Here is a 21,417-nt window from a genome sequence, read left to right as displayed (position 1 = left end):
AACAGAACAAATTTTTAAAAATTGAAAGCTAGACATTGAAACAGATTGCTCTTCCTTCAACATGATATGAAATGGTACGAAGTCCTAATCCTTGAGAAAGTAAAATATGAGAGTACATATCCTCAATTTTTTTTCATGTAGCATCAGATTACCTCATTTTAAGATTTAGTGAGATGACTTACAGAGTGTTGAAAGTGGCCTTTACAAGCAGAGAAAGAGTTTTTTGCTAGAAATGAACAGACAAGTGAGCAATGTGCTTTCCTCCTGATGCTATTGTACAAGGCATGTCCCTCAAGGAACAGTTCCAGAGAACAGTTCCAAATAGAAATAGTCCAGGCGCTTGAACATGCATGTTTCTTATAGGCTGATACAGCCACTTCATGAGGTGCATTTGGACAAGGATAATGCCATGGTTTTGGATGGGATGTCTCTCTGGCCATTACTCTATGAAAAAAAAAACCTTAAATAATTTCTGCTGGGCTGCAGTTTTGGCCTTTATTACTTCTCACTAAGTTTTACACTGAAGAATACTGATGCCATTCTCACACACTCCTTTAATCTTCCCAGAAGAAACTTTTAAGGACTTGAAAGTTTCTTATATTCTAAGATAATTTTGTTTAATTCATTTGCCTATTCAGGACACATGATTTCCTGATTCCATTATGGTTCCTTTTTACTAGTTAAATTCTATCTGTTTAAGTCACTGATTTTGCTATCCAAAGGAGAAGAGGCAGGAGAAAGGACACCTGCACTGTTATTCTGTTGCTAGCATTTCTTTTCCAGGTGCATTTATTGTGTGAAGGTTCACTCTTTGTTTCCATTTTGTTCACTCATTTTTTAGCAATTCTTTTTAAATAAACTTCTTTACTATGAAAAGTCAGTGGAGAAAATTAATTACTATTACTTTCCTCAGAAGAGAACACAAGCAGGGCTAAATCAGATCTCACATAAGTTTAATCCACTCCAACATTGCCAATGAATTACCAGTAACAGATGTTTAGGGAAAAAGTAGGAATCAGTAAAGAAGAGGCTGACACTTTTCCCTGAAGGTTCCTCTACTCACCCCCCAGAAATCAGGATATTAAGAACCTGAGAAATACAGATGACAGCAAAAATTGTGGTTAGGTACCAGCCAATGATTTTATTTCCCCCTGACAATAAGTCTCAGAGCAGCTGTGGCAGAGAGCAGTTATGCAGCCAACAGAAAGAAAATAATGCTGGTGCATGCCTGGGAGTTCTTTTCTCAGTCTATTATACATTCATGGCATTCCTCACATGTAATATCCTTTTCAGAGAGATATTTGTGCTCACAGCAAAATGCTGTGCTGTTTGTAGAACTTTCCATACAGTTTTTAAACTTAAACAGACAGTGGGAACAAAGTGTGTATGCGAATTTGACTACCAAGATGTATTTTATTTTTACAGAAAACAGCTATTTGCAGCCTTCTGCTTATTACCGCATCCAAATCCCCTTTAGGATCCTGTCCTCTTTAATATATCAGAATATATACAAGTAAAATTTAGTTACTGGAAAACCAAAACAAAGTACCTTGGCCCTATTTAAGTGCTTTTAAGGCATTTTCAATGATATTACTAGTAAAACATTATTGTTAAAAACTTCAAGGAATATGATTTAATCTGTTAGGAAAAGATTTGAACAATGTAATAAAATACCTTTTATGCCAAATAAAAAAGATGGAAACAAACATAGATTGTTATCTTACTTCAAATGGGAGCTCTGTTATTTCCATATTTCCAGACAAATCCAGTTTTTCTAGATTTTCACAATCACCCAGTTCAGGAGGAACTGACTTCAAATTATTGAAACTCACATTGAGCACTTTGAGGTTTTTTAAGCAGCCTGTGAGGGTAAGACAATTCAAATCAGTGTACTTAAAAATAAAAGAAAGAGAGAGAAAGCAAAAATAAAAGGTATACTCAGTTAAGCCCAGAAAAAGCTCCTTATTGTGATGATGAATAAGATTAATAAATATTTTCTGCAGGGATCATTAACATTTTGAGGGGCAATAGTGCCCTTAATCAGCAATGCTTTTGGAGAGAGTTTGAAAGGACACAGCAAAGACATTCAAAGATCTTGTTTCTTCTAACAATGAGATGCCTCTTGACCTCATTTGAAACTAGAGAAGTTGGCTTTTGGCTTCACCACAGTAGAAAATGTATTTACCTGCCAACTGAAACACATCTTTGCAACTTTTATACAACCTCCTCGTTGAGAACAATGACTCCTACTAAACTCACATCAAGAATTCTGTCTTTAGTATCCTGCATAACACACTTTTGATTATATAATGGATGGGTGCATGTGTTTCATTATTTTCTTTTTTGTGATTTATCATATCTACTGGCTTAATTTAAAGGCCATTACAATATTCTATGCTACATTTACTAAAAAAGATTTTTGTTTCTTCAAATTATAACATTACATAATTGTGAACAAAAAGAGGGCTAGAAACATAATTAAAATGCAATATCCTGAAAAAAAAATGCAAGTTATTCTGTGAAAAAATCAAACTGGAAGAAGTTTGAAAGTATCAAACTGCTAATGTGGTAGCAAAGGAATCAGTAAATACATAACAAAATGAGAACATTTTATGGAAAGCCTGGTTTTTGTATTACATGAATAATCACAGAATTGCAGAATCACAAATGGTTTCATTTGGAAATAACCTTCAAAAATCAGCTAGTAGAAAGCCTTGTCCAATCTGTCTGAATTCTTCCCATGATGAGTCATGCACAATTTCTCCAGGCATACTGTTCTAATGTCACATCACCCTCATCATAAAAAATTTCTTAGGTCCAATCTACACCTACTCTCTTTCCATTTGAAGCCATTGTCCCTGGTCCTGTCGCTACAGGCACTGGTGAAAAGTGTCCTCCTACCTTTCTCATAAGTGCACTTTAAATGTTGAAAGGTGGCAATAAGATGGCAACAGAACCTTCTCTCCTTCAGTCTAAACTCTCCCAACTAACTGTCTCAGCTTTCCTTCACAGAAGTGTTCTGGACCTCTGGCAATCTTCACAGCCCTTCACTGAAGCCATTCCAGCAGGCTCATGCCTTTCTTGCACTGGAAGCCCCAAGACTGGATTAAGTTTACCAGGTGGAATCTCACAGTGACACCCTCGCTTCAACATACTGGTCACACTCTTTTTGCTCAAGATACCATTGGCTTTCTGGGCTGCAAATGCACATTGCCAGCTCACATCCAATTCTCATTCACCAGCATTCTCAAGTCCTTCTCTGTGGAGCTGTTCTCAATCCATTCACCCCCAGTCTGCACCAATACTAGAAATTGTCCCAGCACATGGGCAGGATCTTGTACTTTCCCCTGTTGACTTCCATGAAATTCACATGAACCCACCTCTCAAGTTTGTCAAGGTGGTCCTAGATGGCATCCCTTCCTGTAAGGATATTAACTGTATGTACTCAGCTTGTTAACATCGACAATATTTCCCTCTATTAATTTATTTTCCTGTGTTATTCTCTTCTACCCAGTGACAGAATACAGCATTTAGGAGGAAATGCAGAAGTAAGAAACACAAATGCATTCAGCAGTTGGAAACCCAGAGAGAACAGTCTCATTGCCAACAAGTTCTCAAAGCAGACTAGATATTTTTAATGCAAGAGACGACACAGCAACCAAAACCTTCCATAAATCAGTTCCACGTCTGGCCAGGACAGGACTAATTTTTCCAGCAGCTGATAAATGGCATGGCCAGGACCCAGACATTGTTCTATACCACCTCACATCATTGTCAGGAGTGGGAGAAAGAGACTTTCTTCCAGCAAGATGGGGTTCTGGTTTGGGCAAGTAACCATGGCGAAGGAAACCGCCTGATTTATTAATTTTCTATTGTCAGGGTTTTTTTCTGTGTGAATGTCGACTTTTCTTGTAACTTCTGTCATTAGCATTGTGGTTGTTACTGTACATTTCATTAGCTTATTGCTGTTTCTGGTAAATTTTTTCTTCTGTCAGTGCTCAATCTTTACTTTTTGTTCCTCCCATTCTCCTCTCAAGAGTGCTACAGAAAGAGGAGAAGGGGAAAGCCAGGGAGCAAAATGGAGTGGTGCATGGTTTGAGGAGTCTTGGGGGGCCACTGAATTGGGGACACCACCTAAATCATAACAATCAGTCTTCTATTTATAACCAGGTTCTTTTAAGAATCTGGTGTTTCATTCAATTTAGTTGACACCGCAGAATACAAAGAGTCCTCACAGTGTCATAATAGTGTTCTTATCCTCAAGACATTAACATTTAGTTAAACTTCTTCCAAAGCAAATGTTGGCTTAGAGTTGTTCACCTTTTGCAATCTATGGAAATCCTCACCAGAGGGTATTTAGTGCTTCCACAGAAAAGGACAGAGAAGAGACATAGAGAGTAGAAAGTCCTACATTTTTTTCCTTGAGAAGTTGCTGTTGCCAGAACCAGAGATGCACAGTTTTATGCCAACACTAGCAGTTGCCAGATCACTCAGCATTTTACATAAACCCCACAGTTTCCCTTGAACACATCATTGTCTTTAAATGATGACTGGACCACCCAAATCATCTCACATGTGGCAGACAAGGCATATATTGTGGTAGCTATGTTACACTAATCTCAACAAGTTACAACAAAGAAAAACACAGGGTCTTCCACCCAGCTTCCTTCCAGTTGTAGCTCTGCCAGAAACTGAGGTGTATTTCAAAATTCAATTTTCCTTTTAGGATAGTGACCTTGTTTTCCTTTACTGTAAGCTGCTGATTTAGTTAAAATAGAAGAAAAGATTTCTGTAAGACTACAACAGGCATTGTTTTGCCAGTATACTATTATTTGCCAGTACTCTATTATCTGACAAGGGCCATTGGGGTTATAAAACAAATTTAATTGTGTCAACATGTGAACTATATTTTAAGCACCTAAAAATTATAGAAGTTTAGTCTACTGATCAGGATACCTCACCGGGTTTAGTATCATAATGTAGATGAAGATATTATATCACGTGCTAAGTGTCATAACCATGAATTTACCACTTCATTGCAACAAAATTATGATTAAGACAGAAATGCCTTAAAACTAGAGAATCAGAAAATTAGAATTTACTTCCTCAACCAACTAATCCCTTGTTAAAGGAGAGCAAATCCCATTGGAATGAAAGAAGAACCATTTATTCAATAGCCCTGGAATGTTTTACCTGTTCTTTCAGCATTGGGATATTGTACTGGTTCTATCTGGAATGGAGTTAGTGCTTCTCATAGCAACTCATATAGTGTTATGTTTTGGATTTATAACCAAACAATGGTAATAACTGAACAGTGCTAATACTGCAAAATTTTTTTTCTCACTCTGATGCCCCAGTGAGTCAGCTAGGAGTGGGCAAGAGGCTGAGAGGTGACAAGGCTGACACATTGGATCCAAACTGACCAAAGGAATATGCTATGTCACATTCAGCAGTAAAAGCAGGAGACAGAGGTGGGAGCGAGTTTTAAGATCTCTATTGCTTAGAGACTGAATGTGGATCAATTTGTGGTGAGTAAATGTTTTTGCATCACTGATTTGTTTACTTTTTAAACTCTTTGTCCTGATGCATGAGTTTTCTCACTTCTGCCTTCCCCTTTCTCTCCCCCTCCTCCTGTGGGAGACAGCAAGCTGTATGAGGCTTAGCTGCCTACAAGTGCTAAACCACAACAGATGTTGCTAATTTTTCAGTCACTGAAAGTTCTGCCTCTCAGTTCCATTAGTAATTGAAGAACTAACTACTGATGGACTACTAGGCAAGGCATCTGGTGTTACCAACATGATAGTCACTGACTCATCTAACTCTGCTCAGGTGGTCGCCTCTGATGCATTAGAGACATGGAGCAGAGCCATGAAGTCACAAAAAGATAGCAGCCTTTCTGGGTAGTGGTAGGCACCCAAGCACAGCTTCTTTGCCTGGTTTTCACAGCACCTAACAGGCATGTCAATGTTCCCAGTATGGTTTGCAGGTATGAGAAAAAAAAAAAGTAAAAAATGCATCACATTTTTCCTTGTCATATATAGTCTCTCTCTAACATGACAGAAGGGCACTAGAGATTCTACAGTCAATTTACAGTAATTGCTGTGACTAAGATTATGAAAATTACTGGGAAAAGGCATGAGTCATGCAATTGAATTTTATTTCCATAACAAATGCAGGACAACATAGATGAATGGGATGAAGCTTGCCAAGATCTGCCTGCAGGGAGCAATCTCTTGGAATTCTATAGGGGCTATTTTTCACCTCTGGGCTCTTCAGTTGATTAAGTTATGCCACCTGACAAGTGAGCAGTAGTCAAACAATAACACACCCTCTAGGGCAATAAGAAATATATAAGACTAACCAGGATATCCTGGATAAAATCCTTGCATGACCACTTCACATAATCACTTTTTTTTCATTTCTAACATTTCATTTGAAAAGTAGTTTATTTTTTACATCTGCTGCTGTTATGGTATTATTAGAAGTTACTGAGTTTCTTAATTTTCTTCATTTGGAATAATCTTCAGATTGCTTGCCTAAATTTATTTGTAGAAGTTTTATAAACATCCATTCCTTTGTCAAGTTCATCTTTCAATCATTTTTTTTCCTTACCTGGTGTTTACTTCTGATGTTTTCATAGTTAACAGACATCTCAGAATTAATTTTACTAGTCTGAATAAGCCATTTTTTCTAGTCTCTGCTGACAAAATAAAAATTCCCCTCCTTAAATGGTCCTAATAGACTTATTTTGCATCTGTTCTCATCTAAAATTACTGAGTAGTCCTCCTGTGACTGTTTTATTTGGAATTTCATTTATTTCATTTTTTGCATTTAATGATCTTTGACATGCTGCACAAAAACTGAATACATGATATTGAGCTCTGCAACTGTGAATTTAATCTCTGTGTTTTTTTAGAATCCTATCTGCTCATCAGCCTTACCATATTTCCACCTGTTTTGTAGTGACAACACACAGACAAACTGTGTCAGAAAATTTCAGTAACCCTATTCCTGGAAATTGCTAAGTGTCAAGACTGATCCTTGAGAAAATCCACACATAACCTCCTTCATGACCAACACCTTCTCTTTCCAAGTAAACACATTTTTGCCTCTGGTTTAATTGCTCATTTTACAATTGTGGCATCAAAGTGCCTCCTGTTAGAGTCAAACATTCATTTTCCATAGTTCTCTGTATCAAACTGGTCATGCAATACCAGGTAGACAAGATCTACTGCTGGAAGCTCAGTCATATTTTTGAAAGATAGAAACCAAATGAGTTGGGAACAACTTGCTTCTCCTTTATAAAATTTTTATTTCAACCTGGTTTCCATTCAGTGCCACATCTCTGATTCCTTCCTGTAAATAGCTGTTTACAATAACTGTTTAAACTGTTTTACAAAATTTTTGTAACAAACAACGTAGATAAGGATAGAGTTAGGTTATATGAGCTGTCAGAATGGTAATCCAGATTACAGAGTGAAACCTGCTAGGCAAATTTTGTCAGAGAGAGCAGAAATGTGTGACTATAAAAAACATATATGAAAACTAAAGATTCTCAAATCCTGCATCTTGACCTAAAGTACACAAAATTGTGGAGGGATGAATCCCAAAATATTCTTCAAATACCACAGACACTGCCATTTGGAGGAGGGGGAAAAAGAAGGGTGTTAAGGCAGTATGGACTTTCACAACCCTGAAACCTGCATCTAGGGGCTTATTTATGTCTTCTTCATGCAGAAGTTATCCACCATCTTTGGTAGGGTGCCCAGTAAAATCAGGCTTAATGAGCATGTAATACAGCCCTTTAGGAAGGCAGAGAGGAGGTGACATCCCTTCCATGACTGTACAAATGCAACAGAGCATTTGACTCCCACACATGTTACTTATACATTCATATAATATTCAAGAACAACTTCTGAATTAAAAGCAATAATAGTAAAATCATTGCTGTACAATACTCCTTTTAACTATGCTTCATGTTGCTGAATTTTCATTCAAAAAAATATGTAAACTCCGGAATTAAACAGATAACATTTCTGTGTTTTCCATGGAGAGGCAGTAAAAGCCAAAATTAAATCCATGGCCGCCCTAAATCAATATTTCGTTTTAGATGAGAGATCCAGTGTCATTGTTGTTGCATATATTCACAGCTTAAATTTTTAATTCATTTTTTAAAGCTTGAATTGGTAATTAAATTCTGTAATTTCTAATGAGCAAAGCAGCATTCTAATAATGCTAGTACAAATTCACCTTTTACACAAGCCTACATTAGTGGTTCTAAAAAGGTGTCAGAGACAAAACAGAGATGAGGTTACAGAATGCTTTTATTGGCTAAAGATCCTATTAAATGTAGATCCACTTGGAAAATGCTGGAAAACTTTTTACATTAATCTGAAAGCATAGAATAATTGAAATATGGAATGTCTTGGCTTGGAAGGGACCTTATAGACCATCTAGTTCCAGCCCCTCTGCCATGGGCAAGGCCAGCTTTCACTAGACCAGGGTTCTCAAAGCCCCATCCAGTCTGGTCTTGAACACTTCCAGCGATGAAGCATACACAGCTTATCTGGGCAATAATTGCCTGATCACTCTCAGAGGAAAGAATATCTAATATCTAAACTAAACCTACCTGCCTTAAGTTTATGGCCATTACCTTTTGTCCTGTTACTACATGAGCTTGTAAACAGCTATTCAGCTATTTTTATAGGCTTCCTTCAGGTACTGAAAAGCCACAGAAAGGTCACCCCAGAGCCTTCTTTCTTACAGGCTGGACAAGGTAATTTCTCTCAGCCTGTCATCTCAGGAGAGGCCTTCGATCCCTCTAATCACCCTTGTGTCTCTCCTCTGATATCACTCCAACAGGTTCACGTCCTCCTTGTGCTGGAAGCCCAGAGCTGGATGCAGGTTCCAGGTGGGCTCTCCCAGAGCAGAGCAGAGCAGAGGGGCAGAATCCCCTCCCTCCCCTGCTGCCCACGCTGCTCTGGATGCAGCCCAGGACACGTTTGGCTCTTGGGGCTGGGAGTGCCCATGGCTGGCTCATGTCCAGCCTCTCAGCCACCAAGCCCTTTTCAGCAGGACTGCTTTGCATCCGTTCATCCCCCAGCCTGCGCTGGCCCCAGAGTATGCCTCAACCCAAGCACAGTACCTGATTCTTGGTGTTGTTAAACCTCATGAGATTCACATGATCCCTTTCATCCTTTCTGCTTCCTTCTAAAATGGGCACAACATTTTCGATCTTTCAGTCCCCTGGGACTTTACCTGACTGCCATGACTCAGAGAGTGGCTTAGTGGCTACATCAGGCAGTTCCCTCAAACTTCTGGGATGCATCTCATCAGTTTTCATTGACATTCAGGCTCCTCAGATGGTCATGAACCTGATTTTTGCTTACAGTGCAAGTGACTTAACTCCCCCAGCTCCTGCCCTCAGTGCCATCCACTCAGGAAGTGTGAGAAGAGAGACTGCCATTGAAAACTGAGTCCAAAATGTCCTCATAAAAACAGCCAACTTGCAACACCAGTGTTTAATACTGCCTCTCCAAAGGGAGGGTATAAACAAAATTTTCCTCTGTTTCATACAAGACTGAGCTGTTGGAAAAATCACAGTGAATTCTTAATAAATGACAAACATAATAGATGAGTTTGCAGTTCCTCAGAATAGGCATTTAAGATGAGAATATGTATTTTCTTCTTGGAAACTCACAAAACACATTGGGAAACTTATTAATAGAAAAAGCTATTTTAGGTATCAAGTCACTTAAAATTCTATTACTAATAGTTTTCCCTTCTGAGTTCTAGAAAATTGAATTAACGATATCAACAAAGGAAATTTTATACTGTGCTTAGAAAAGAGACAAAAAATTGCTGTGATTTCTCAATAAAGTATGCCTCAAAAGCAGTTATTTTTAGTCCTAAATATTTGGAAAATCAAAAAGGGGAGAGGACACAGTACAAATATTTTATTAACAGCTCTTTGAGAAGTATAATTTGAGGGACAAAAAAATCCCAGTGTAACCTTACAGTTCCATGCCAGTGTAAAGGCTTTGGCAACATATGAAACTTCAGCTCACTACTTCCTATGTGAATGTGAGAATATATTGTAGGATAGTTTCAGTTATAGCAATTAGTAATGTACTAGCACTATTTTACATGCAGGAATTGCACTGCAGCCACAGAGCCAAAGCTAAAGCTGTAATCTCACTCAGAAGATAAAGAAAATCCCCTGGCTACACCTCATTCATGATTTTTTCTCTGTTATTCCTAGGCAAACCATTTTAATTAGACAATGCCTTTCTTTCTCTTTTCTTTTCTTTTCTTTTCTTTTTTCTTTTCTTTTCTTTTCTTTTCTTTTCTTTTCTTTTCTTTTCTTTTCTTTTCTTTTCTTTTCTTTTCTTTTCTTTTCTTTTCTTTTCTTTTTTCTTTTCTTTTCTTTTCTTTTCTTTTCTTTTCTTTTCTTTTCTTTTCTTTTCTTTTCTTTTCTTTTCTTTTCTTTTCTTTTTCTGATAAAAATATTTACTATTACACAAAAACTATCAAATCAAAAGTATTTTCAGCTGTCTTCTGTTACAAATATGTTGTTGTTCATGTACATATATGACTTTAAAATTTGATAGGAAATATCTGATGAAAGATTCATCTCCTTCTTCTCTCAGATTCAGAGACTAGCATTATCTTCTAAATCTAGTAAAACAGGAATATGAACATCAATATTCCAGAAGTCCAGAAACTTCTACTGCAGCAATGATTCTTTTCATTGAAAATATTCTTATCACCTGATGTTCTCTTACACCTTTACCTCTTGTGAGAATCAAAAGTTGTCATAATATGCCTCACCAGGTTATCCTCTGCTGGATGATTTGTTGACCTAAAGTTGACTTCAATTCTGTCTGAAGATTAAAGACTCAACAAGATGTATGTCACTGCCAACATCAACAATCTGTCATTGCTTTCAAGTACATTTGAGCTGTGATATTTAACTAGTTATTGCTATTTTGTAAGCAGAAGACAAAATGATGAATACCTTAGTGCTTAACCTTTCCAGACACCTTACCTTCTGATTTAACACTCAGTCCTCACTCTTTGCTTAGAGCTCCCAAATCAAACCAGCATCAATAATTTTCCTTGTGAAAATTTAGTCGATAAGTTGACTTATATATTAGTATACTTAAAATATTAAAGATTTTACTTAGAAGCAGTATTCAACAATTTCTAATCATCCAAGACCTTCCATAATGTTTCATTATGAAAATAATTAATCTTTCCAATACACATTAATATTCATTTCTGTATGTATATATAGTACATGAAATAAAAGCACAGCTATTTGCAAGCATATCCCTTTACACATAAACAAAGAGAGCATTACAAAAATTAAGACAAAGCTCCTCTGTAATTTATGCCATAACAAGAAGAGCAGTTCCAGTGCCTTACTAACACGTGTCCTATCAACACACAACATTCAGTAAGACTGAAAAACATCAGGAAGTTTTGGCAAAAAAATGCTGAACAGTCTTGGAGTGGATTTTTGTATTGTTTAATTTTAGACTACATGAGTGATTATGCATTATTTTCTGGATAAGCTATAATTACTATTGCAATATAGAATTATATATGTTACACGCATATATATCTACAGATATATATATATATATAAAAGATATAGATCAGATATATAATATATATGTATGTATAAGTAATATCTATAGCTTAGCAAACCTCTAAATTTAGTTATGCAGTGTCTAATGTTCAAATATGTTTCCACTGAGGAGTTATTAGATTTAATGAATATCGAAAAATAAAATTTCTGAACAAAAGTTCTCGGGTGAGAGGAGGATGATGAGTGCTTTAATACCATGTCTGAGGGAAGCCCTACAATAAAGCATTTTCTAACATTCTCTGGCCCTTCCAGGCAAGTATTTGCATTAAAGAACAGCAACAAAAACATTGAAAGAAATAAATCATGTGTATAAACTAGCGAGATAAACATATTGGAGGGAAAGTGAATAAATGGAAATTACATAAAATATACTGATGAGCAGAAATCCCATCATTTTAATGCAGTTGAAAGAACAGTGATTCCTACTAGAAACAATGAGACCTTTTTCCTTGTTTCCCAAAAAAAGTCTGATAAAGGCTCTGCATTACCTTCTACTAGAACAACCTACTTGTCCCCTGGTCATCAATGGGGTTCCCTGGACTCAGTGCTGGGGCCAGCCCTCTTTAGAGTCTTTATTACAGAATCACAGAATCACTGGGCTGGAAGAGACCTTCAAGATCATTATATCCAACCCAGATCATCAAATCCAGCCCAAAGATCATTGAGTCCAACCCAAAGTCACTATTGTTGATCTGGATGTGGAGACCAAGTGTCCCCTAAGCCACTTTGAAAACAACACTAAATTGGGTGGGAAGATTGATCTGTAGAGGGTAGGAAAGATATTCAGAGTCATCTGGACCAGCTGGACAATGGCCCAAGAGCAATTATATGTTCTTGGGTCACAATATCCCCAGACAGCACTACAGACTTGGGAAAAAGGAGCAGGAAAGCTGCCTGGCAGAAAAGGATCTGGGGATGCTGGTTGAAAGCCAGTCAAATATGGTCCAGCAGTGTGCCCAGGTGGCCAAGAAAGCCTGTATCAAAAAGAGTGTGGCCAGCAGGACCAAGGAAATTTTTGTCCTATTGTACTCAACATTGGTGAGACCACACCTCAAATCCTGTGTTCACTTCTGGGCTCCTGTCCTGGTTTTGACAAGGAGAGGGTTAAATTTTGCAGCTGCTGGGAGGGGGCATTCCTAATACCCAGAGATTATTCTATATCACCTCACAGAGTTTTTCAGGGGTAGGAGAAGGGGTCTCTTCTGGTCAAGTAAGTGCAGTTGGGTATCACTGCTTTGCTCTGTAACTGACATTCCAGCTGTTGCTAGTAAATTGTTCTTATCTCAATTCATGACCTTTACATTTTCTACCTCAAATTTTCGTCTCCCCACGGCTGAAAGGGGAGGGGAGAGGGAGAGCGGAATGAGTGAGTGACACATGGTTTGGAGTGCTTCAGTGGGAACATTAAATTAGGGAATACAATTTCTAATCCACAAACCCGAGACACTGAGGTGATGCAGAGTGTCCAGAGAAGGGCAACAGAGCTGGGGAGCACAAATTTTATGAGGTGCAGCTGAGGGAGCTGGTATTGTTGATCCTGGAGAAAAGCAAGGTGACCTTATCATTCTCTACAACTGCCTGAAAAGTAGGGTGTAGCAAAGTGAGGGTCAGTCTATTCTCCCATGTAAAAAGTGGGAGAAGTGAAAGGATGAGAGGCGATTACCTCAGGTTGCCCAAGAGGATGTCTAGATTGGATATTAGATGAAAAATTCTTCACTGAAAAGTTGGCCAGGCATTGGAACAGGCCACCCAAATAACAGGTAAAATTATCATCCTCGAAAATACTAAAAAAAATGTGTGCATGTGTCACTTAGGTACATGATTTAGAGATGAACACCTTGGGGACAGGTTTATAGTTGGCCACAATGATCTTAGAGGTCATTTCCAATCTTAGCAATTCTGTAATTCTGAGATCTGTGTTCATGACTTTATTGTAGAAAGAGATTAATAGCATTAGTGTTTGGGTTTTTTCGGAATCATTTTCATTAACAGTGCATAACATTATAAGAATAAAGAAAATTTTTCCTCCTTCTATCTGCCTCAATGGTTAAGCAACAACCCCTTAAAACTCTCTGTTCAATGACTTAGGGTAGCATCTAGTGGGAAACTAGCAGCCTTTCACCTTTCTTCCATGCTATTTCCACTTTCTTCCAGACTATGTTTTATAAGGCGTTTGTCCATTAAACTCACTGACCTATATGAGTTCTGCAATCAAAGTGCTGATAAAATAGTTAGTGTTCATTTCATGTCCATTATGTCCTGCTTGTGTCTTGTTTACTAGCTCTTAGTGTGTTTAGATGCCATGCTGAAGATATAAAAGAGAACTCAATGTCTTTGTAAAATTTTCTTTCTGAAATATAGTCCTAGTAAATAAATCAAAAGCATGAGTGTTACTTCACTAATAGAATACTAAAAGAGTGGAAGGCTCTGGCTCAGATTTCTGTGTTTCAGGATGCTCCTCCTCTTTCTGTTTTTTCTTAGTTAAACTTTTGTTATCAAGAGAGGTGAGGTTTTCAGTCATTAAACTGTTCTCTCTTAATGTACATAATAAATGGCACTCATGGGAAAAGCTTAGGACTGCTGTATCTCAAATTAAAGGCTGAGGTATCAGTACACCTAGGTGCATGAACTTGACACTGGTGAGCCCACAATGGGCCCAGTTTCTTCAACTCTCAAACATGCCACCTGTTACAGCTACATTTTTTCATTTTAAGAATAGTAAATCCCTCTCAATACCAATACAATCTGTCAAACAAGCTTTTCTATTGTAAGACCTAAAAACATAGGTGAGGCAAGCATTAAAATTATTGTTACATAGCTTAAAATGGCAAGGACCAAAGTATTTAAGCATTGAGAATTTGTTTCTCTAAAACTTATAACACCAGGTTGAGTGGATTTAGTTTAGATATCACAAAGAAATTCTTCACTCTAAGGGTGTTGAGACACTGGCACAGGTTGCCTAGAAAAGTGGTGGAAACAATGTCCCTGGAAACATTCAAGGCTGGGTTGGAAGGGGGTCTGACCTATCTGGTCTAATGAAAGGTGTCCCTGCCCACAGCAATGGGGTTGGAACTAGAAGACCTTTAAGGTCCCTTCTAATTCAAATTTTTCTATTAATCAGTTACTCTATATGTCTTTAATAAATTAAGATCATTATTGAACTCTTAAAAAAATTAAAATGTATATTTTTTGCAGGATTCTATTTTTTTGTTCCTTTTTCCCACAATCTTATTTTCAATTCATCTTGTTTGAGGCTTAAAATTCTCTAATATTTCTATTTTTCTTAATCTGTAAGACATATAAAACACCACCTGTTTCCAGAAACTCTCCATCTATTGAATACAAGCAATAACTGCCTTAGATAACAAAAATGTCCTAACATTTTCCTGTACCATATTCATAGCTTTCAGTGCAAATTTGCAAGTATAATTAAAGCCAGAGAGATATAAAAATGTAGTGGGGACTGTTCAGTGTAAATGAGGAAGACAATTACCAGTAAATAGACAAGAATATCCATGGATGCTCATTTCCCTGCAATACAGTTAAATGGTATGAGTATAAAATATCTGAATATCTTGGACCAACTCACCAATTTCTGCTGGAAGATGGTTGATTTGATTTTTTGACAATTCCAGTACTCTCAGATCTTGAAATAGTGCAAGGTAGGCTGGAATGGTCTGTATCAATGTATTGTACACATGCCATTCTTTCAGATAGATCTGTTCTTTCAGGGAATCTGGGAGTTCCTGTAAATGAAATAAGAACTGGTAAACAGAAAGCATGAACTTAGAATTTTGTTACTCTATTTCCAAGTAAGGAGAAAAATGCACTTTGCCTTAATTATCTTGATGTAGAATAGTAGTTTGCCAAAGCCTTACAGAAGCTGTCTGCTTTTGAGGAGCGCTGCAGCTGTCTTCATCACATATCCATTTTTTTAACTCCTAATGCAATTATTTGCTCTAAAACAGAAACCTGTCTGAAGAACTCAATCTGTTTGGTGTCTCACACATTATTTCCTTTTTCCAGATGGAGGATTTCTTTAAAACACATTTCAGTGCTTTAATTCACACATCAAGATGTAGTAAAATGCAGCACAGAACAGAAGAGTGCATAGAGAATATCTAAATAGGGTTTGCTAAAAAAAAAAAAAAAAAAAAGAGGTGTGATTTTGTTCTGAAAGCCTGCCAACGCTTCAAAACGTTTTCCAAGAGGGAACAGAAACCATTTCAGATACTATACACAAATATCCCCTGGCTTAACTTCCTAAGATGCTGTAGCAATGTTTAAAAAAATTTAGAGGATTTCCTTAGAAACAATGAAATTGATTTTAAAATTTAAAAAAAAAAACGAATTTTAAATCAGTCCACATTTGCAAGTAATTTTTATTTAGTCATGCAAAATCCTTTGCTTTCAAAATTCAAAATAATTTTGAAATTTCCTGTAATTTCTGACTTATTTTCAGATTATTCTATTTAACCAAAGTCTTCAATACATGAATGAAACCTAAATTTATAAAGCTTTACATTCTTACAAAATTGCTTTAATTAATTGGTAATCGCTTCAGATGTACATATCTTTGCTTGAATTGTCACCAAATTCTTTGGACTTGAAATAGACAAAACTAAATTCCAAAAGTTGAAGATCAGATCATTTAACCCCCACTTTCTTAAGCATTGCATAATTTACCAGTCAGTCCTAGCTTTTATAACACTGTGCACAAGTAACATGTGGAATAAATAATCTGGAAGAAGTTCTGCCACTAACTTTGCTCTGTAAGAAGAGGTGTGAGTGTTTCAGCCTTTGATTCTTTTATAAATTTCAGATTGTTTCCTATGCATGAAGAATACGGCACAGTAGGAATTATGGTTTTTCATAAAAATGATATTGCCCTCTTTTTTTTTTCTCTCTAGATTTCATAGTTTTCCCAAGACATTTGTAAGAATGACGCATTTGAAATTTTAATAGTGCGGAACTTCTGTATTAGCAATAGTGCTACTTAACTCTTAGTTAAATTAAAACATCTAACTATAATTATAGATATTCTGGACTGTTGATCAGAAGCCTTTTTATGGTTGTTATTGCCTCTCATTTCAGTTATTTTCAAATTTATGCATGCAGACATAACGCCTATGTTTTGTTGTTCTGGCTTCCTACCTTCCCTTCCATATTTGATAAGATAATTTAATTTCTTACTTCACTTTCCGATTAGGTGTATGTGTGTATTGCATTGTGATCCACCTTCTTTATTTGTCAGTTTATGACAATTAAAAAATAAAATGCCTCAAATGCCTCAGGGCTGGTAGGGAGAAACCTCTACAGCTTTGTGGCATTAGTTACTATTTCTCATCTTCAGTACTGCACATTTTTCTGCGGCAAAATAAAATAACAGAGGACAACAGCAAATGCAATTAGTATTCTCTTTCTTATCTTTGAAGAATGGAAAATTCAGTACAGAGGAAATAGTATTTAGCTGGAGTGTTATAGATATCTCTGTAGGGAAAAAACATGATTCACAGAGAGAGATTAATAAACATATTGGAGAGGAAAAGATGTCTATATTAACAGACAATATTTTCCACTCTATTTCTCCATACTGCAGGTCAGTCTCTGATTTTCTATTGACATAAAGGTTTTTTTCACTTTATTGTCACAATACACTATCTCCAGCTCTTTGGTGGCAAATACAGCCCTTTGTCCTCTGAAGCCAACAGCCACACTCTTCTCCCACACCGAAGGGAGAAGACATAAATTCTCTTTGATACATTGAAAACAGTGCAGCATACAAGGCTCTCTAACAGAGCAAGATCAAACTCATTCACCACTTTAGAAAAATTAGGCCAAAAAATGAAAAATATTTATTACTAATGCGTCACCTTTTTTTAACTCTTTGTGTCTGCGTTAAGACTTTTTTAGAGCACCAAGATATTTCTGTGCAGCAACAGAAATGCATTTAGACAGTACTTCAAAAAAATGGAAGTAGATTCCATTCTTCTACCAACTGCCAACTTGCTTTCATTTCTTGAGAATATTTCTTTATATCATATGACCATATTTACAATTTGTGAATACAAGAATGCAAATACTTTGCTACTGTGTGCTTTTTCAATATTTTCCATTTTAAAATGTATTTATGTTTGTGTTGCTGAAACATAAATTGATGTGATATTCTGCTTCATTACAAACTAGATAGGAATGGGAACTGAAACTTCCACAAACTTTATGTTTGTTTTACTCTCTGATTCTCTTGTGTTCTTTTGTAATCTTCTGCTGCCATGCTAAAGCTGGCAGCCTGCTGATAAACTGCTGCGTGAAGACTGACACTTGGAGGATAGCCAGTCTTTTGCCTTTAACAGCAAAACAATACCTCAAACTTGTTTGATTTTTGGAAGCGAAAAACGTTTTAAAAGGAAATAAATAACAAACATACAACTATTGCTGATTGTAATATCTCTAATTAGAAGAGAATTCACCTGCTAGACCTGAGTCTGAACTAAAACTGTGATCAAAGCTCTAAGTTTAAATTTGGTTTCTTTTCCAGCTCTATACTTTTATCTGTAATGGGCCCATATAAAATTTTGGATCCAAATCTCCCACTCTTTTAAAACAATGTGAAGCTAGTTCCAGGCACTCCCTGCTGCAGGTCCCCAGCACAACAGTGACACTGTCCCCATGTCCCCTCTGTTGTCCCCAGCACAACTGTGTGTTCTCTTTCACCCAGTGTGTGAAAGGCCAATCCACACAAGCATTCTTTGATTAATTTACAGTTTTGCATAGAAAGGATTGCTGGGGGGCAAGCCATATACCTTAACAGGGCAATTCTATCAACAGCTAGTTTATCCTTCTGACATCTGGACATCACTCCTCAGTCACTGGCTGCCCAGGGTAGTGGCACCCCAAGCGGCTGAAGGCAGACAGGGCTGAGCTCAGCAGGACCACAAGCACTGGGGCTGTGTGGGAGGGGATGGTTTAGGTCAGCTGGAGCCTCTGTGTGGAGAAAGCAGGGACTGCCAGGCATTTCTGCTTCCAGCTCGCTTCCCTCAGTCCCAGACAGCTCTGAGCTGTTATAAGGGTGCTGGGGTGTGTGGTCCATTGCCACAGCAGCACATTCCAGGGCCCTTTGTGATGCAGGGGTCTCATGGTGCCTAGAGACCACTGTTACACAGGGCCACGCCCTGACCCTGAGGTTACCTAAAGAGCACTAAGACTGGAGTGCCCAATCCCAGGAGAACACTTCCTTCAGAAGGTACCACCTCCCCTGGATGCCTCAGTGGCAGAGATTGCCAAAGAGGCACAGGGTGAAGGACTCAGGGGATGGGACCACCAACTCCTCTTCCTACTCCTCCTCCTCCTCCTCTTCTTCCTCTTGCTCCTCTTCATCTTTCTCCTCCTGCCCACAGGTGGGCCCCATGCAGCCATAGGCAGCACTGCAGGCAGACAACCACTGTGTGCCTCTCACCACTGAAGCTCAAGAGATGTCCAAGGCAGCAGCTTCTGACTTCATCAAGCAGGTGGCAGCAGCAGAGGCAGAGAGCCAGGGAGCTGCTGCGCACAGCCCCTGCAGCCCACGCCCCAGCTCCTCGCCAAGCCCTCTGGAAGCCCACATTCCCAGCAGGCGATGGGCAGGGGCAGCAGCAGGGGCAGTCCTGGAAGTACCAGAGACCAAGAAGATCTTGGTAGAGAAGAGAGAATGCTTGAAACTCTACAATCTCCAACACCTGTTTCAAGTGGAACACAATGAAAACCAAAGTTGGAGAGCTAGAAAAGAGAAGCCTCCCCAGCCCCTCACACATCAGGCGTGGTCAGAGTACTGGGGTTTTAACAACAGAACATCCCACCTCAGCAGCCCATCTCTAAGAAACAGAGAAATGGACCCAATTTGGACCCTGTTTTATGAGCCCCCCTGGAAGGCTGAAATGAGGGGTATGAGGATTACAGCACCATCCCGAGCAGCAGACAGAGAGAGACAGGAATCTGCAATTCACAGATCCGGCTGGTCACGCCCCAGCTCCTCCACATCAAGCCAGATGGAAGCCCGTGTCCTCAGGAGGCAGAAAAGAAGACTGGCAACAGGGGCATTCCTGTCAGCAGCAGCAACCAAGGCCTTGGCTAAGAGGGAGATTTACTGGGAAAATAGCAGAGGCCATAAGCTGTCCCAAGAAAAGGACAGAACAGACAAAAATTGGAGTACTAAGGAAGAGAGTTTTTCCATGCCCTTTCCACATGAGGCAAAGGAAGAGCTCTGGGACAGTCAACTACACACACCCACAAACACCAAATTGGATGTGCCAAGGTGGGTCCATAACAGGCCTTCTTATGACCTGCATCTTCTGTTTGGCTTGGACGAAGACATGGACTGGGAGGAAGAATGTTTTTTCAACTTTGAAGGCAATGACATGTGGGATATGAGAGAAAGAATCCCTTCCAGAGAAAAGACTTTCTGGCACGAGGAGTTGTTGGCATGCAATAGGAAGTCATTTGTGCATATCCCACGCACGTCTGCACCTACAGCTGTCCCCATGCAACAGGCCTCCCTCTTCAGGAGGGCACTCGGTGCTCTGTGCAAGTTGTTCCAGTGCCCTTGCATCACGAGACAGCCAGAGTAATAGCATCCCCCTGCCAGCATCAGGTGGACCTCTGGAGATGGCAGCTGGTCCTAAGCCTGTGCAGAATCCCTGTAAAATCCCAGATGATAAAAGGTTAATGTGTATGTCTCAAACAATATACCGATGGATAGCTGTGGATCAAGCCAAGTATTTTGGTAATAAAAGACAAGAATTGTTGATAATAACCAAGGATTTTTGGTAATAACATTCATGGGAAAGAACAGGATGTTCTTCTTGAGAAGACAGCCACGCAGTAGGCTGTGCTGGCCCAGGCAGAGCAGCACTTTCCCAGGACAAACCTGCTTGTTGTACCTAAGCATGTGAACAAGATGCAGCATCTGACTGTAGGGAGATATTAAGGCCACCCAAAACCCACAAAAGCTTCCAAGAAATCCATTTCCAGAAACGTCTGAAAGAATGTACTGTTCATGATGACAAATTTGCACAGCGTCATACCTGCCTTTAGGGCAGAAAAACCTCTTTATAAAAAATACCTGCAGTCAAGTCCAGGGGGAATTTCTCATGTGATATTAGACTTTGGGATAAAGGAGATAATTGTTTCCACTCACTCTCCTTGTAACAATTCTGTTTGGCCAGTAAAAAAGCCAAACAGAAAATAGGGATTGACCATTAATTATGGAAAATTAAATGCTAATATTGCACCTTTAACAGCAGCAGTGCCTAACATTGCTGAGTTATTGCCATAGTACAGAAAGGCCATAATACACTTTCACAAATACCGCAGGGAGACTAGGACTCCTCCATGCTAGCACATTTTACCCTAGCGCAAAAAAATATCTACAATTCCAGCAGATGAGGGGATAATAATATATTGATGATGTATTGATTAAGGGTCCAGACACAGATAAAGTGGGAAATATCCAAAACCATATTATTGAGCACCTTGAAGATGTAGGGTTAAAAGATCCCAGATGATAAAATTCAGTGCCCTGTTTCAGAGAAAAAATCTTGGGAAGGGTGGTGCTGTTTGTGTCCCTGCTGAGACATTAACTCAGTGTAGCAAGTAACTGTGCCACAAATAAAAAAAGAGGAAGGTCACCCAAGAAGCTCTGCCCATAGTCTCTGCACTTCTATGCCAATATGGTACCCCTTGACAAAGCACTGAGGGATGTTACCACTCCCAAGCACATACCCCACAGG

The 21,417-nt window shown here is 38.5% G+C and overlaps 1 protein-coding gene across 1 annotated transcript in view; it reads right to left on the bottom strand.

Moving 5' to 3' along the window:
* The window catches only part of LRRC2 (leucine rich repeat containing 2), a 63,169-nt gene that overhangs the window by 22,920 nt on the left and 18,832 nt on the right, over window positions 1-21,417 (bottom strand). Inside the window, exons 3-4 of the mRNA XM_064736445.1 lie at window positions 15,243-15,399; window positions 1,725-1,861 (exon numbers count right to left, since the gene is read on the bottom strand). Coding sequence (XP_064592515.1) covers window positions 1,725-1,861; window positions 15,243-15,399 — 294 coding nt within the window. The remainder of the gene's footprint in view (window positions 1-1,724; window positions 1,862-15,242; window positions 15,400-21,417) is intronic.

The sequence above is a fragment of the Zonotrichia leucophrys genome, chromosome Z (genome assembly GCF_028769735.1).
Source record: "Zonotrichia leucophrys gambelii isolate GWCS_2022_RI chromosome Z, RI_Zleu_2.0, whole genome shotgun sequence".
NCBI classification, from domain to species: Eukaryota; Metazoa; Chordata; class Aves; order Passeriformes; family Passerellidae; genus Zonotrichia; species Zonotrichia leucophrys.
This window is presented reverse-complemented; position numbering and strand designations above follow the sequence as displayed.